At 34.3% G+C, this 15,353-nt stretch overlaps 1 protein-coding gene across 1 annotated transcript in view; it reads right to left on the bottom strand.

The window, feature by feature from the left end:
* Positions 1–1,547: 1,547 nt before the first annotated feature.
* LOC149552697 (uncharacterized) overlaps positions 1,548–15,353 on the bottom strand; it is a 29,510-nt gene continuing 15,704 nt past the window's right edge. Inside the window, exon 4 of the mRNA XM_089788259.1 lies at positions 1,548–2,002. Coding sequence (XP_089644385.1) covers positions 1,895–2,002 — 108 coding nt within the window. The 3' untranslated portion in view covers positions 1,548–1,894. The remainder of the gene's footprint in view (positions 2,003–15,353) is intronic.

Genomic DNA, 15,353 nt, shown 5'->3' with positions numbered 1-15,353 from the left:
TTGTATTCTTCTAGGTTAAATTTGACAACCATCTATATGTCAGAAGTTTAAATCTTATTATAAATAGAATAGACTTTTAAAAACAATTTAGTAAATCCCACATAAAATATCCGTTTAAATTATAATATTTGGAGATATAAATCATCCATTTTTTAAGAAATTAAAATAAAAAGCTTAAGTTAGTAAAACACTAAATAAATGGAGATAAAGGAAATATAAACAGTTTTAGATGTAGTAAATTAAATTATATTTATTTTGTAGTGGATATCTATCGGCATTTCTTTAGATAGATTTATTTAAGATATCTATACTAGTGAAATAACACAAATAGGCCAAAGATGTAAATCAGCTTGCTACTCAAACAAATGAACACTGCCAGTTAAGCAAAAAGTGAAAATCGGCAACATCGATCATTCATGTAAACAGTTAAAATATCAGTATTTAAATAATCTCATCATCAATCTAAGATTAGGAAAAGGAAAATTTCCTTCTACGTAAATTCAAAGATCATATAAAGGCTTTGTCACCAAGTCCAAATTATAAATGAGCAATTTGATCAAACACGAATTTTATGTGCTCTAAGAAAGAACATGAGCATCAAATAATCAAATATATCTTGCAAGATTTACTGAGAGAATAGTGTCATATCTTAAATCCATACGAGTTTCATTCCTTCTATGATGTTCTAGATGAGAGAGTATACTCGTTTACAAGCACTTCCTATGTTACGATTATAAAATTTCTTGTAGTCACAGCTCAATCATTGTTTCATAGACTTCACGAAGAGTAACGGTTCAAATTTCATTAAGCAAACATTTTCCACGTAGGAAAGATCTGTGTGCAGTAATCTGGTGCAGTCAACGTACTATAAAAGCCTCACCTCGTCATAGTACCACTATTGTCAATGTGGAATACGATTAGAAAGAAACATCATAAGCAATAAGTTAAAACTAAACCATGTGCTTTCATTATACTCACTCCATAAACTCCATAAAAGGTAATAAATAATTTTTATAGATACAAACATGATGCCATAGTCGTGTTTAGTAAGTCCGAAGAAACACAATTAAAGTAGCTTTTTGCAACTCATAAACAAAGCTCGCACCCATTTAACAATCAAATTAATTTGGAATCAACAAACCAACCTTTTATTTACTGTGCATTATTTTGAAAAAGAAAAGCAGATATGAAAAGATACAAACAAGATTCTTTCAAAGCCACTCCAATATCAACCTCTGATTATGTACGACAGCTCTTTGCAGCAACTTGCTAATCACATATAAGCTATTTTATCATCAAATTTCTAGATATAATCTATAAATAGAATAGCCTGCATAATGGAAATAATAAATTCAGTCTCAGACCTAGTTTAATAGAAAATGAATTTATTGTCGTTTAAATTCAAAGAAGTGAGCTAACAGAAACCAAGGGAAAACAAAAGTTGCAATTCCTGATTTTTAACCATCATGACTTTCTCAAACCAAATGTTATAGATATCAACCACGTTGCTAATGTCCATCTCAGCAACCGTGATAATCAGAACCCCCTTTCAATGAGAAAATGGTTTCAATTTATAAGGCTCTAGACGGTAAGCACAAGCATAATTGCATGGAGACCATAACTATAACATATGGACAAAAGTAACAAAAGCATGACCTCATGTTCAAATATTCTCCACAAATATCTAGCAGGACCAAAGCATGGTACGTAATGGAAATCTTTTAATATCTTATCTACATCTTGCCAATATTTTGATACACAGAAAGAAAAGTCAATCGAACACCTATTCAATAGGCCATACTTACATAAGGATCCAAAACCATCTGAAAATTCCAAAAATAAAATCAGAAATTGGCAAACGTATTGTTCTGAGCAGTTCTTGAGCTTTTATATCTCAGATTTCAGAAATCATGCTCCCATGAACAATGTTGAAGTTGATATTGATGCATGTCAACAACTTATTATCAGTATCCATCATCTTCATCCTAAGCTTATAGGAACCCTGTAACAGAAACAACAGATAAGAATCATCAGATCCCAATTATAGCATGGATGTTAATAGCTCCATAATTATTCATAAAGTAGAATAATACTTCGTCAAAATTGCAGCATTTCTTGCACGGTAGAATCTACTTATATGCAGTTGCAAAATCTGCCTTCAAGACTACATGCTATAGGCAAGTAACTAGTTCATGAGAGACCAAACTGGCAAATAAAAAACACAAGCATAGAACATAAATAAAACGAAACAGCAAAAATGCATATTAAGAAATTATGATACTATCAAGTGACAGGTACAACTCTATAGGGATTATTTTAATGCATCCACAGATATAGGGTCCAATGACAGAATATTTATTCATGCAATTCAAACCCAAAAACGGAAAACACGGTTCAATAGTACACAGCAGAAGTTGAGCTCTTTAGTAAAAAGAGAAGATCAAGATGTTGTAGAACAACAGATTACCTATATACATAATACATTGCTTCATATGACAAATGAAGCTCAATTTAGAAAACAACAGTACATGCCAAGAATCCAAATTCATTCAGATCGCTAATCACTGAGCTATTATGTTTTCCTCCTTTGGTGCTTTCTTCCAATCTGCTGTCACTTTCTTATAGATATCCCTTGATGTGGTAAAGGCAGAACTGACAAAAACATGGCACAGTATAATATGCACATGAGATGGTAACCATGGATCCAAAATTTAAAAATTCCACACATTATCGTTGCCTAGAATTGTGTGCACTGCTTGATGATTGCAAAGTGGCCACTTCAAGCAATATGCCAACCCATGGAAACTTTAACCCCTATTGCACTCTGCAATAATGGCCAACCAACCAACAATTACTTGAACCTTCTTAAAATCCATTCTCAACCCATCTTGAGACATCACAAATCTCATGGAAATCAACTCCTGCATGAAAGTACTTTTCTTCAAGTCCACACAAAATTTATCCTCCCTTACCTGCACAAAAATGTAATGTCCCCAGAGGGGATCTTCTTCTATTTGTTCTAGAATTTCTACTCGTGATTTTATTTGTAATATCCTTGTGAACTTTTTAATGTTTTCCTTTCTTCCCTATGATTGTTACTGTGATGAGTTCTATCTTATTTCAGTTCTCTCAAAAGATTTTTGTATATGTACACACTCCATCTCTTAAAAATATAATATCTCTATTCATGAATCTAAAGATGATCTCTGCTCCATGTGTATCTATACGTACCTCAGCCCATGATAGAAAGTATTTTCATTCTACTCTGAGTCATTCGCTTACTGCTTCCTTTGTGACCAAGAATTCTGACCGATTGCTGACTGGATAAGGTTTATTCTGTCCATTGTATTCTGTGCTTTGGGGATCCTATTGTTCTTTCCTGATTGGGTTACTATCTTCTTCTTTTTCCTTAGCAGCAACTTCTGATCTACCAAACTACTGTTATATATATATTAATAATTAGTAATAGCTTCCTCTATATCCAATGTGTGTTGTAAGATTACCATGATTTCCACAAACTGCAGGCAGACCATTCTTCTCTTATCTGACGTAGCTTCTGGCTGTACTCTCAAGTGTTTTGCGTAGAGTATAAATGGCCTACGCCAGGAATAAGATTATCTAGCTGATGTAGAATGATTTTCTCAATAGCCCTTGACGGTGAATGACTCTCCAGTCAATTAATGGATGTCTTTCCTATTTATAATGCTTGGGTTGGAATAATATTACCTTTTTCTAAAGTTTGGACTTCCAATGTAGAGAAAATACAGTTTACATATATGAGTATTGGATATTGAACAATCTCTGAATAACACAAATTATACTGTTCATGAGTTTGCAGATTACTCTCCTAGGGTTGATGATGCCTGCGCATAATATATGTCAACTGGATTACTCTTATTCATGTTTTTTCAGTTCCCTGCTTCTGTCTAGTCGGATATATGTGGTTTGAATGGCTACTGACATCTCTACAATCTGATATTTGTTATTTATTGTGTGCCTCTACCAAAGACACCTTATTTCCATCATTCCTAGTATTGAAGAGGCTACATAATAGATTATACAGATTATATATCGATGCATGTTAATTGACCCTATTATGTATTTGGTGCCAAACACAATGATCGATTATCCCTTGACGTGTCTATTACTGTTCTACTGTTAACATTCAATGAGTAACGGGTGTGGATACTCTGTAAGTTTATTCCAAATGATTTTCTCCCGACATCAGTGAATTTGGATTGGATATATGATTCTGCATTAGTTTCCCTTCCTTACTCTCCTGTGCTTTTGTATCCCTTCATCTTGCCTCCGGTGAGTTGAGTGCCCAATTGGATCTCCTCTCTGACGTTGTTGTCCTCTGATCGTTTTCCTCATCCTTTCTCTATTGCATTATTTATAAGTTTATTTCTTAATGAAACATTGTGACTTCTAGTCACTAATAAAGTTATTATTTACACAATCATTTACTATTTTAATAATTCAGGTTTGTAATATTTACCATAATATAGTATGTATAATGTTATTAATGATATTTTCTTTTTGATATTTAGATAATAATATGTTATAAATTATAATATATTTAATTTAATCAATAAATTATTATTATTATATTTTATCATTTTATTAGTATTAAATACTAGATAAGTATCAGTCTTAAACTTATCTAGTTGTAGATATTAATTAATTTAATTAGCATATATTATTAAACATCAACTATTAGAATTATAAATTCATTTTATTTATTTTATATTGGCTTTAATATTATTATTAATCATTATTAGATCCCTTTTTAAGTTTGAGATATATATGTCAATTATTGTATATTTTTCTATAATTTAATTTTATCAATGTTATTATAATTATATACTATAATTACTATTATCATATAAATCGATCTCGGAAATGGGGACATTACAAAAAACTTCAATTGTACAGGTTGTTCCTCCTTTGTTTTGCTGAACATCAAACTGTGTAAGATCCATAAAATGTAAAATACTGCACACTGGCAGCAATCGTTTAGGTGTTCCACTATTCATAGTATCTTCAAATTCCTTCAATAGTACTTCTACTTTCGGCTCCTCAAAGTTGCATAGCTTACTTTCTTCTACTGATGCATGCTTAACAACCACTGCATAACATTTCCTACTAAATTTCAATTTCATTGAGAAACTACAGTCAAACACATTACTTTGTTTGGTTTCTGCCCCCTTAAATGACATCAATCGGAACAATTTTCCACCCCTGGCAATGGTGAAAGTATTCATCCTTCAATTATAGATGGTACAAACATCATATTTCCATGGTGAAATATTGTTCCTTCATAATTATTTACTAACTTTTACGTAACCATGAAACATGGCAAGGATTAGGCTTATGCACCAGTCTATAGGCCAATTTTTGTGATGCCAGATTGTTCTAGTTGAATTTTTCCCTTAAAAAAATTAAGCCCCCTACGAATCTATAATGAGGAACCCTCCTTTTATTTATTGCATCACTTTCATCCACATTTAAGATTTCCTATTGTTTAGCATTATTTTGTTGGAGCTTTGAGGTACTGCTGAAGTGTGGAGTTCTTGCTTTGAATTGCTTAGAGTCTAATTCCTGCCCTTTTGTGGCTCTTTTTCCTTCTTTTATATAACATTATGCTATCATTTTCTTCTCATTTCCATAGCCATAGAATATAATTCCTCTCTTTGTTGTTGTATATCCTTCATTTCCATCATAACTAACCTTCTTTATGATTCACATATCCTCCTATTCATCTCCTAGTTCCTACTTTTCCTTTTGATTTCTTTATCTAGGACATTTAGGCTTGTCATTAGGTCTTGCCTATTTTTGTTCTTCCTGGCCAATGCATTCCCACATTACCATTGCCATAAATATGTTACACTTGTTTTGCAAAAGTTGATGTGGATTTGTGTTGAAAAACCCACAAGGAAACTATGTACGGCAAATTCTTCTATAATACTTTCTTAAAATTTATTTTGCAGATTTTTTTTACTTTGCAGGTATATCCATACAATGAAATGCATTGTAGGTTATGATGAAGCTATACTGAAAGATTTGGTGTTGAGGGAGTCATTTACCAACCTTGCCACTTCCAAAGGATAGCCCCAATTATCTGAGAGCTTCGTCGTCTTTATCGTTTCATTGTTTTAGAATTTCTGAATTTACTGTCATCTTCAATGCTTTAATCAAATTAGGGTTTCTGTCCCTATAATATTTTGGGGATTTAATTCCCTTTTCTGCCTCTAACTTCTCTTCTTTTGCAGGACCTAGTCCCGGAAGACATAACCCTTGATCTACACTTCATCCAAGACATAATTAGCAAATGATTGGGTCAAAAAATAAATGCATTCCCTCTAAGGTACCCCTATACCTTGCAGAAAAAATCAGCACTTAAGAGTTCCCAAATCTGACCTATAGATCAGCAATATAGTCTTAGCATTTTCTCTTCTCAAAGACTTCCTCTATCAAGTGCACAAGCTTTGTTTTTACCATTGAACCTAGATGAAAGGAAACTATGTACAGCAAATTCTTCTATAATGCTTTCTTTAAAATTAATTTGCAGATTTTCGTTACTTGCAGGTATTTTAGAACTGATTTGTGGCAGGTATCCATACAATGAAATGCATTGTAGGTTATGATGAAGCTATAGTGAAAGATTTGGTGTTGAGGGAGTTATTTACCAACCTTGCCACTTCCAAAGGATAGGCCCAATTTTCTGAGAGCATCATTGTCATTTCTATTGGGATTACCCGTAGTTAAGATCCAGAGTGGTGTCCTAGAGGTACAAAATACCCTAGTAACAGATATCAGATATAAGTTCCAACTATTTAAATAACCAAACCCAACTTGAAAAGTCCAGACTCTATCTTCTTACAATGAAAAACTTATGTGAAATAGTAAGTACACTCAAACACATACATAGTTCGCAATGAAGCTTCACTTCTTCAAAGTCCATTGTGTTAATGCTTCCTTGCAATGCACAATCCTTACAAACCAGCAAAACTAAGTACAACTTCCCAATATTAAAATCCGCCATATGCATTTCTTCACTTGGAGCTCAAGCATTAAAAAGGAATCACACTTGAATAAGTCACCAACTCATAGGAGAATTTTGTTACTTCAAAAGCAATATAGACACATAAACCTCACATAAATAACTATGAGTTAATTTAACCCTTTACAATATCAAAAAATGCTACAGTTGCATTGGAAGACAACCCAAATAAATGGGTCACTAAAATAGAAAAATAGTTCATTTGTCTTTCTCATTTGGTGCAGGTTTTGCTTATACTAAATTCATTAAAAAAAAATGCATTAATGAAGTTTAAAATTAGATTTCAGAAGATTTACATCAAATTTTAAAAAAACTAAATCACATAGTATTTGGCACAGTTGGAAAATCGAGTTTTTTAGCACACATGGGTACAATATTCGATGTGTATCCAGGCTGTATCGGATAAGTTTCCAAATTGGATATGGGGCTGCGCATGTCCGAGGAGGGACAAAGGAGTTTCTAGCTACTATGTAAAATTCCATTTTTTATAAGCCTTCCATAGTGGTGGAAATGTGAATCAAGGATATGCGCCTAACTTCATCACATAACCCCACATATGCATATACCTAATAGAGGGATGGAAGTCAAGGAGAAGAATCCTTTCAATCCCAATGCTAAAGAACTAGGTCTAGAGAGGTTAGTGCTAACCAAACAAGTAAGGAGCCCAACAAAACAAAGGCCAAAAGCCTAGAGCCCAAAATGCCTGAATGGACTAGATAGACCAGTTGAGATGCTCTACAGGAGGAAAATGTGTGAGATAATGGGAAGTGAAAAAAACAAATCTGCAAACCAAGTTTTGATAGCTAAGCACGGAATTTGTATGATCCGGAGACATACAAGGAAGCCATGGGCAAGCTCTATTGCGAAACAACAATGCATAATGAACATGATTTTCTCATGAAGAATTGAACTTGGAAATTTTGTAAGTTATTGCAAGGTAAGGTCATTAGTTGCAAGTGAGTCTTCAAGACGAAGTTCACTTCAATAGGGGAAGTTGAGAAGCAAAAAGCTCAACTCTGTAGTTGACAAGTATTCATAGACTGAAGGCAACCACTACAATGAAAAGTTTGCTACAACTGTAGAGTTCACTGTAGTTAATATAGTTATTATGATTCTAGTAAAATATAAGTTGCAGGTGCACTAGTTTGATATAAAGAATGTGTTTCTCAAATATAATTTCTAGGAAAAGAGCTTCATGTAGCAACTGCCTGGATTCCTGAAGAAAGGTGTGGTACATTTTGTTTGTAGATTAAAGAAATAATTATATGGCTTATAACAGGCATCTCATGTGTGGCATGAGACGATTGGTCAATATCTTCAAGACTTGGGCTTCAAAAACTTTTAAAAGAAGCCCAATCAGTATAGACTATAGACTAAAAAGACTGATTGGGAAATTCTTTTTATTGTTCTCTATGTGGATGATTTCATTCTGTCAAGGAACAATGTTGATTTCATTACTAGGACGACAAAGCAATGAGCCTTACTGTTTGAGATGCCAAACTTGTTTTTCGATTTGCTTCACTATTTTCTTGCTTTACAAGTATTGGAGGAGCAAGATAAATTTGTTGCCTTGAAGTCAAAGTATGTCAAATAGTTGTTGACAAGATTCAAGATAGAGGATGTGAAAATTTCCAAAACTCCATGTGATCCTAGTCTAAAGTTGATAAAGGATACAAAAACCCAATGGATATCAAAGTGCAGCAGGAAGTTTGTTGTATTTGACACACACTTGGCCTAATGTCACTTTTGGTGTTGGATTAGTGGCCATGTTTATGCAAGAACCATAAAGTAGTTGCATCAAAGATCCAAATCATATATTTAGATGTGTGAAGGGTACTCTAGATTTTAAAGTTCCATTCATCAGAGAAAGCAAATTGTAGTAACCCGGCCGGGTATCGTCTCCAAACTCTCAAATGAAATCTCAGAAAATATTGAACAGAAAAAACATACAATTGATTTGATGGAACATTCAACAAATAACCAGCAATTCATCCATTATAACAGTTTCTATAGCCTCAGGTTTGTTATTGCATTATGCATCAGCAATACAATAACTTATTAGTTATTATTATCATCACAATTCAATCTTAAAGAACGGTATTACAGTTAGATTGGAAATACTAGACCATAAAAACAATCTAGGTACAAGTGAGACACTTGAAACGACGCCTCCACCAAGATGGGTTTTCGTCCACCATCCTTTGACTAGTGGATTTTCGCTCTCCAAGCAGGTTGAAAGTTGAAGCTTCCAATTGACTCTCCAAGAGAGCTCAATATCAAAAATCAATTCCAAGCATATATCCAAGCGTGAAGAAATGAGCTTCTCCTCTGCCTTTTAAAGACCCAACCTGTGACTCTTCAGCTTCTGTATTATTGTCCCTGTCCCTCATGCCAACTCATCTCTTGTTCACTCTCCTTTAATTAAAATTGACTTAATGATTCTGTATTAAGTCCTCAAAGGTCATATATTGGATTGGCCTATCAGTTTTTAATGTCTCAGAAAAAGGGGACATTACACAAATACACTTTCTGCAATTACACAGATATATATTGGGCAGCATGTGCTAATGACTAAATGTCTACTTTCGATTATGTCTTCATGTTGAGAGATTCACTACTCTTGGAGTCTTCCAAGAAGCAGAATAATGTTTCAGAATTGTTAATAGAAGCAAAGTACATCAGACTAACTCGGGTATTGAATGAAGCAATATGATAGCAACTTGTGAGAGATAACAGATGAATTGCGTGTGCTGAAAGATATAATGATGAGTAGTTGTGACAATTGGTGCTCTTCAAGCTGCCAAGATTCCAAACTTTTATGTGAGATCTAAGCATATGATGATCAAGTACCACAACATTCATTAGCTATTGCAGCTTCAACAAATTTCAATTGGACCTATCGGGGCAAAGGATCAAGTGACAGATATCTTCACCAAGAAATTAATATAGAGTGGGTTTGCTATGTTTCTGCAGCAAAATGCCTCAATGAGCTTGTCATGGAGGGGAGTTTGTCCTCATGACATTCTCTTAATTGTCTATGTACCATCTGTCTTACATTAAATGTTGTAAATCCTCCAAGTTCACAATAAGGAAAGATAGCAGAATAGTGATGTGGCATTGCAGTTATACCTTACAGTGCTTAAATACCTATCTGTGATCCTATGATGTAATAGTGCTTTAATGCCTATATTTAGGTTGTGTAGATTTATCCCACATGGATCATATGGCATACAGTACTAGTTTGGTAACTCTATTTAAAGAGATCAATTGTAATATGATTATTGCAACAGCAATGCTATCGTGTAATGATACAAAGGAAACAATGTTCAAACAAACTCAATCACCTTGACCTTGTAGACACAAAGGTTCACCTGGCAACTCAATGTACCAACATAGACTTGGGCAAAATACCAACATGATTACAACAAAAAATGCTTTTCTCAGTGGGATCATTCCAGCCATGACCCAATCCTAGCGTTGATATGTGGTGACTGATCAGGAAAGTACTGTGCACCTTTCATAATTCTTTGGGGTTCAGGGCATCATTCCAAATAAGGAAAAAATTGGTTTACTCGTCAAGTGTTTTTAGGTTAACTTGTTAAGACAAAATAATACAGCCCTAATTTTGTAAGTGGTAAAAAGCTTGTATAAAATGGCTTAAGGTTAGGGATTTCATAACGCATGATGAGATAGTAGCTTCTTGTGGAGGGATTGAGTTTTAAGAGTCTAAAGATTGTAATCAAGTTGTAATCACTGGACAATAAGAATATTCGATTCGCTATTGGTGGATGTAGCCCAGGGATTGGGTGAACCACGTTTAATCTTTGTGTCTTTTGTTCTCTTCATTGTGCTTTATTATTTTTTGATATTGGATATATTTGCATGTAATTGTTATTTTTGTCTCTCTAATCCTAACAAGTGGTATCAAAGAGAGGTTGTTTCAGTTATCCTCTACAAGAAGATCTCACGGTTGAGTGGGAGAGATGATAGACAAAGGTAAGCTGAAGGTTGAGAAGTTTAAGGGGCAGAACTTTCAGTTATGGAAAATGCAAATGGAGGACTCTCTTTATCAGAAAGATTTATGGCGACCATTACAAGGAAAATCCAAGAAAGAGGCAAGTCTGACAAATGAGGACTGACATATTTTAGATAGAAAGGCACTTGGAAGTATTTGTTTATGTCTGGCACAATCGGTGTCATTTAATATTACAAAAGTGAAGACAACTGAAAAGTTGATGGAACCCTAGCAAAGTTGTAAAAAAGTCGTCCGCTTCAAACAAGGTATTTCTCATAAAGCGTTTATATAATATGAAGATGACAGAAAGTGGATTTGTTGCTGATCATTCAAATGAGTTTAATATAGTTACCAGTCAATTATCTTCTGTAAATGTTAATTTTGATGAAGAAATTAAGGCTCTCTTGATTTTGTGTTCTTTGCCTGAAAGTTGGAATGGCTTGGTAATGGTTGTAAGTAATTTTGTTTTTGGTTCTAATACCCTAAAATTTGATGATGTTATTAGTGTGATTCTAAGTGAGGAAACTCCTAGGAAAAACTCAGGTGGATCTACATAAGGAAGTGTCTTGAACGCACAAATCAGAACTAATGAGAGAGAACAATTCTGAAAATCATGGTAAATCAAGAGGAAAATTAAAGGGAGAGAGGTCTCAATCCAGAGGACCAAGAGATTGTTGATACTGTGGGAAATTAGGGCACAAGAAGAAAGATTGTTGGACTGGAAAGAACAATGCAAGAGACAAATAAGAAGGAAACAAGAAGGCAACTGCAGTAAGTAATAAATCTAAAAAGGATGCTTTGCTTCTTTCCTTAAAAAATGATAATGATTCATGGGTTTTAGATTCAGAGGCTTCATTTCGTGCTACTCCTCATAGACGTTACTTTCTTGATCATGTCCAAGGGGATTTTGGGCTTGTTTATTTAGGAGATAAGGAACCCTGTCAAATTGTTGGAAAGAGGAAAATAGATTAAGTTGATGAATGAGAATCATTGGCTACTACAAGAGGTAAGACATGTTCCAAGGCTGAGTAGGAATTTAATTTCAACAGGGCAACTGGGTAATGAGGGTTGCACAATTACTTTAAATGATAAAAATTGGGTACATGAGTGAGAAAGGTATGAAATTACTTCATTCAAAGAAACTTTTACCGGGTCTGAAATGTGTCAATATGGATTTCTGTGAAAGTTGTGTATGGAAAACAAATGAGGGTGAGTTTTGTGAAGAGTGGGAAGGAAAAGAAAAATGAGAAATTAGAGCTTGTAAAGACAAATGTATGGGGACCAACTTAGGTATCTTCCCTTGTTGGGTCTCATTAATATGCTACATTCATTGATGATGCAACTAGAAAAGTATGAGTTTATTTCCTTAAACAAAAATCTTGTGTATTTGTAACTTTTATAAAATGGAAATGCTTGGTTGAAAATGAGACTGGTAAAAGGCTAAAATGTCTTAGATCTGATAATGTTGGTGAGTATTACAGCAATGAGTTTGAAGATTATTATTCCACTAATGGTATTCGTAGATAGAAAACTATTCCAAGGACTCCACAAGAAAATGGAGTGGCTGAAGGCGTGAACAGGACAATAATGGAATGTGCAAAGAGCATGAGGTTGCATGCTAGGCTACCCTTAAATATGTGGGCAGAGGTTGTCAATACTATTATATATTTGAGCAATAGAAGTCCCTCTACTCCTTTGGGTTTTGGTATTCCAGAGGAAGCATGGATTGGTAAGAAGGTGAGTTATTCTTTTCTCAAAACCTTCGGTTGTGAAGCATTTGCACATATAGATTTTGACAACTGAACCAAGATGAAAGCTAAATCTAGAAAATGCATATTTCTTGGATATGACATTGATGAAACTTTGGGATTTTGAAAATCATAAAATTGTAAAAAGTAGGGATGTCATATTCAATGAGAAAGTGGTGTCCAAAGATCTGTTGCAGCAACATGAGAAGAAAGAAAATGATTATGTAGTATTGGACAATTCTCCAAAAGATGGTGTTCCAATAGTTCCTTATGCTCCACAACAATAGAAACAACAAATACCACAAACCTTAGTGAATGTTAGACGATCAACAAGGCTAAGTAGACCTCCAGGAAGATTTTCTACCTCTTTGTATTCTATTTTATTAACAGATGTAGGTGAACCAGAATGTAATGATGAAATTGTGTCAGTGGACACAAAGATTTAATGAGAGTCTGTAGTGACAGAAGAAATGGACTCCTTGTTGAAAAATCAGATTTGAGATTTACATAAGTTGCCTACAGGTAAAAGGGCTTTACAAAATAAATGGGTTTATAGGCTAAAAGAAGAAGATGGAAGTAAGAGAGATTTAAAGTCATATTAGTTGCAAAAAGAATTGCATAGAAAAAAGGCATTGATTTTGATGAGATATTTTCTCTAGTAGTTAACATGACTTCTATCCATACTGTTTTAAGTATTGTGGCTATTGAAGATTTGCATTTGGAGCAGCTGCATGTTAAAATACTTTTTCTTCATGGTGATTTGGATGAAGAAATATATATGGAACAACCACAAGGATTTGAGGTCAAAGGTAAGGAGAACTTAGTGTGCAAATTGAAGAAAGGTTTATTTGACTTGAAGCAAGCACCTTGGAAATGATATATGAAATTCGACAATTTTATGGATGAGCATGGTTACAGTCAGTGTCATTCAAATCATTGTGTTTACTTTAAGAAGTCCGATGATGACAGCAAAATTATTTTATGTTTATATGTTCATATGCTTATAGCTGGGTCTAACATGTTTCATATTAGGGGATTGAAACAACAGTTAGCACATTCATTTGCTATGAAAGATTTGGGGGCGCAAAACAAATCCTTGGTATGAAAATATGCAGAGATAGGAAAAATAGGAATATTGACTCTATCTCAGACTGATTATATTGAGAAGGTGTTACAACGTTTCTATATGAAGAATGCCCAAGTCATCAGCACACCTTTTCCTAGTCATTTGAAATTGACTAAAGAGATGTGTCCAAAGATATAAAAAGAGGATAAAATGTCCAAAGTACCTTATGATTCAGTTGTAGGAAGTTTGATGTATGCTATGGTATGTACTGAGCCAAGTATTGCACATGCAGTGGGAGTCATTAGTATGTATATGAGTCATCCTAGGATTGAGCATTCGAATGCAGTCAAATGGATTCTCAAATATTTGAGAGGAACATCCAATAAATGTTTACATTTTGGGGGCTCTACTATTGATTTACAAGGCTATGTTGACTCAAATTTGGCAAGGGATCTAGATACTAGGAGTAATACAGGATATCTATTTAATGTTGGTGAGACAGCAGTGAGTTGGGTTTCTTGATTACAGAAGGGGAATGTTTTATCCACAACAGAGACAAAGTATGTTGCTACTACAAAGGCAGCCAAGGGGATCTAGATACTAGGAGTAATACAGGATATGTATTTACTGGTGGTGGGACCATAGTGAGTTGGGTTTCTCGATTACAGAAGGTGAATGCTTTATCCACAACAGAGGCAAAGTATGTTGCTACTACAAAGGCAGCTAAGGAGATGATATGGCTTCAATTCTTCATGGAAGAATTGCAACACCCACAGAGAGATAATTATCTATATACAGATAGCCAAAGTGTCATTCATCTTGCCAAGAATTCTACTCTACATTCAAAGACAAAACACATATAGTTGCGGTACCATTTCATTCCGTCAGTTTTGGATGATGGACAGTTAAAGTTGGACAAGATACATAAAGATGATAATCCACCAGATATGTTTACAAGGGTCGTGACAAGGGAGAAGCTAAACTCCTCTTCAGTTTTGGTTGGTCTTCTAGACTGAATAAAATAAAGGAACAGCTGAGTCCAGAGTGGTTTGATCTACTAACAGCCTCATGTGGTAGCGGTATTGCTACAGGATCAGTCTCCAAGTGGGAGATTGTTGTTTATTGTGGAGCCTAATCATTCCCCAAGTAGGATATGTTGTGACTAATCAGGAAAGAACTTTACACTTTTCATAATTCTTCATGGTTCAGAGCATCGCCAAAAAAAAAAAAATTGGGTTGACTCATCAACCATTTCCCAAGGTTGACTCATCAAGTGTTTTCATGTTAACTTGTTAAGACAAAATAATCTAACCCTAATTTTGTAAGCAACAAAAAGCTTGCTTAAAATGGCTTAGGGTTAAAGATTTCATAATGTAGATGAGATAGTAGCTTATTGCGAAAGTATTGAGCTCTAAAGGATTACAAATTGTAATCAGGTTGTAATCACTAGATACTAAGAAT

This window comes from Cupressus sempervirens, chromosome 6 (genome assembly GCF_028749045.1).
Source record: "Cupressus sempervirens isolate cs-2001-9-10 chromosome 6, ASM2874904v1, whole genome shotgun sequence".
In the NCBI taxonomy this organism is placed as follows: domain Eukaryota; kingdom Viridiplantae; phylum Streptophyta; class Pinopsida; order Cupressales; family Cupressaceae; genus Cupressus; species Cupressus sempervirens.
This window is presented reverse-complemented; position numbering and strand designations above follow the sequence as displayed.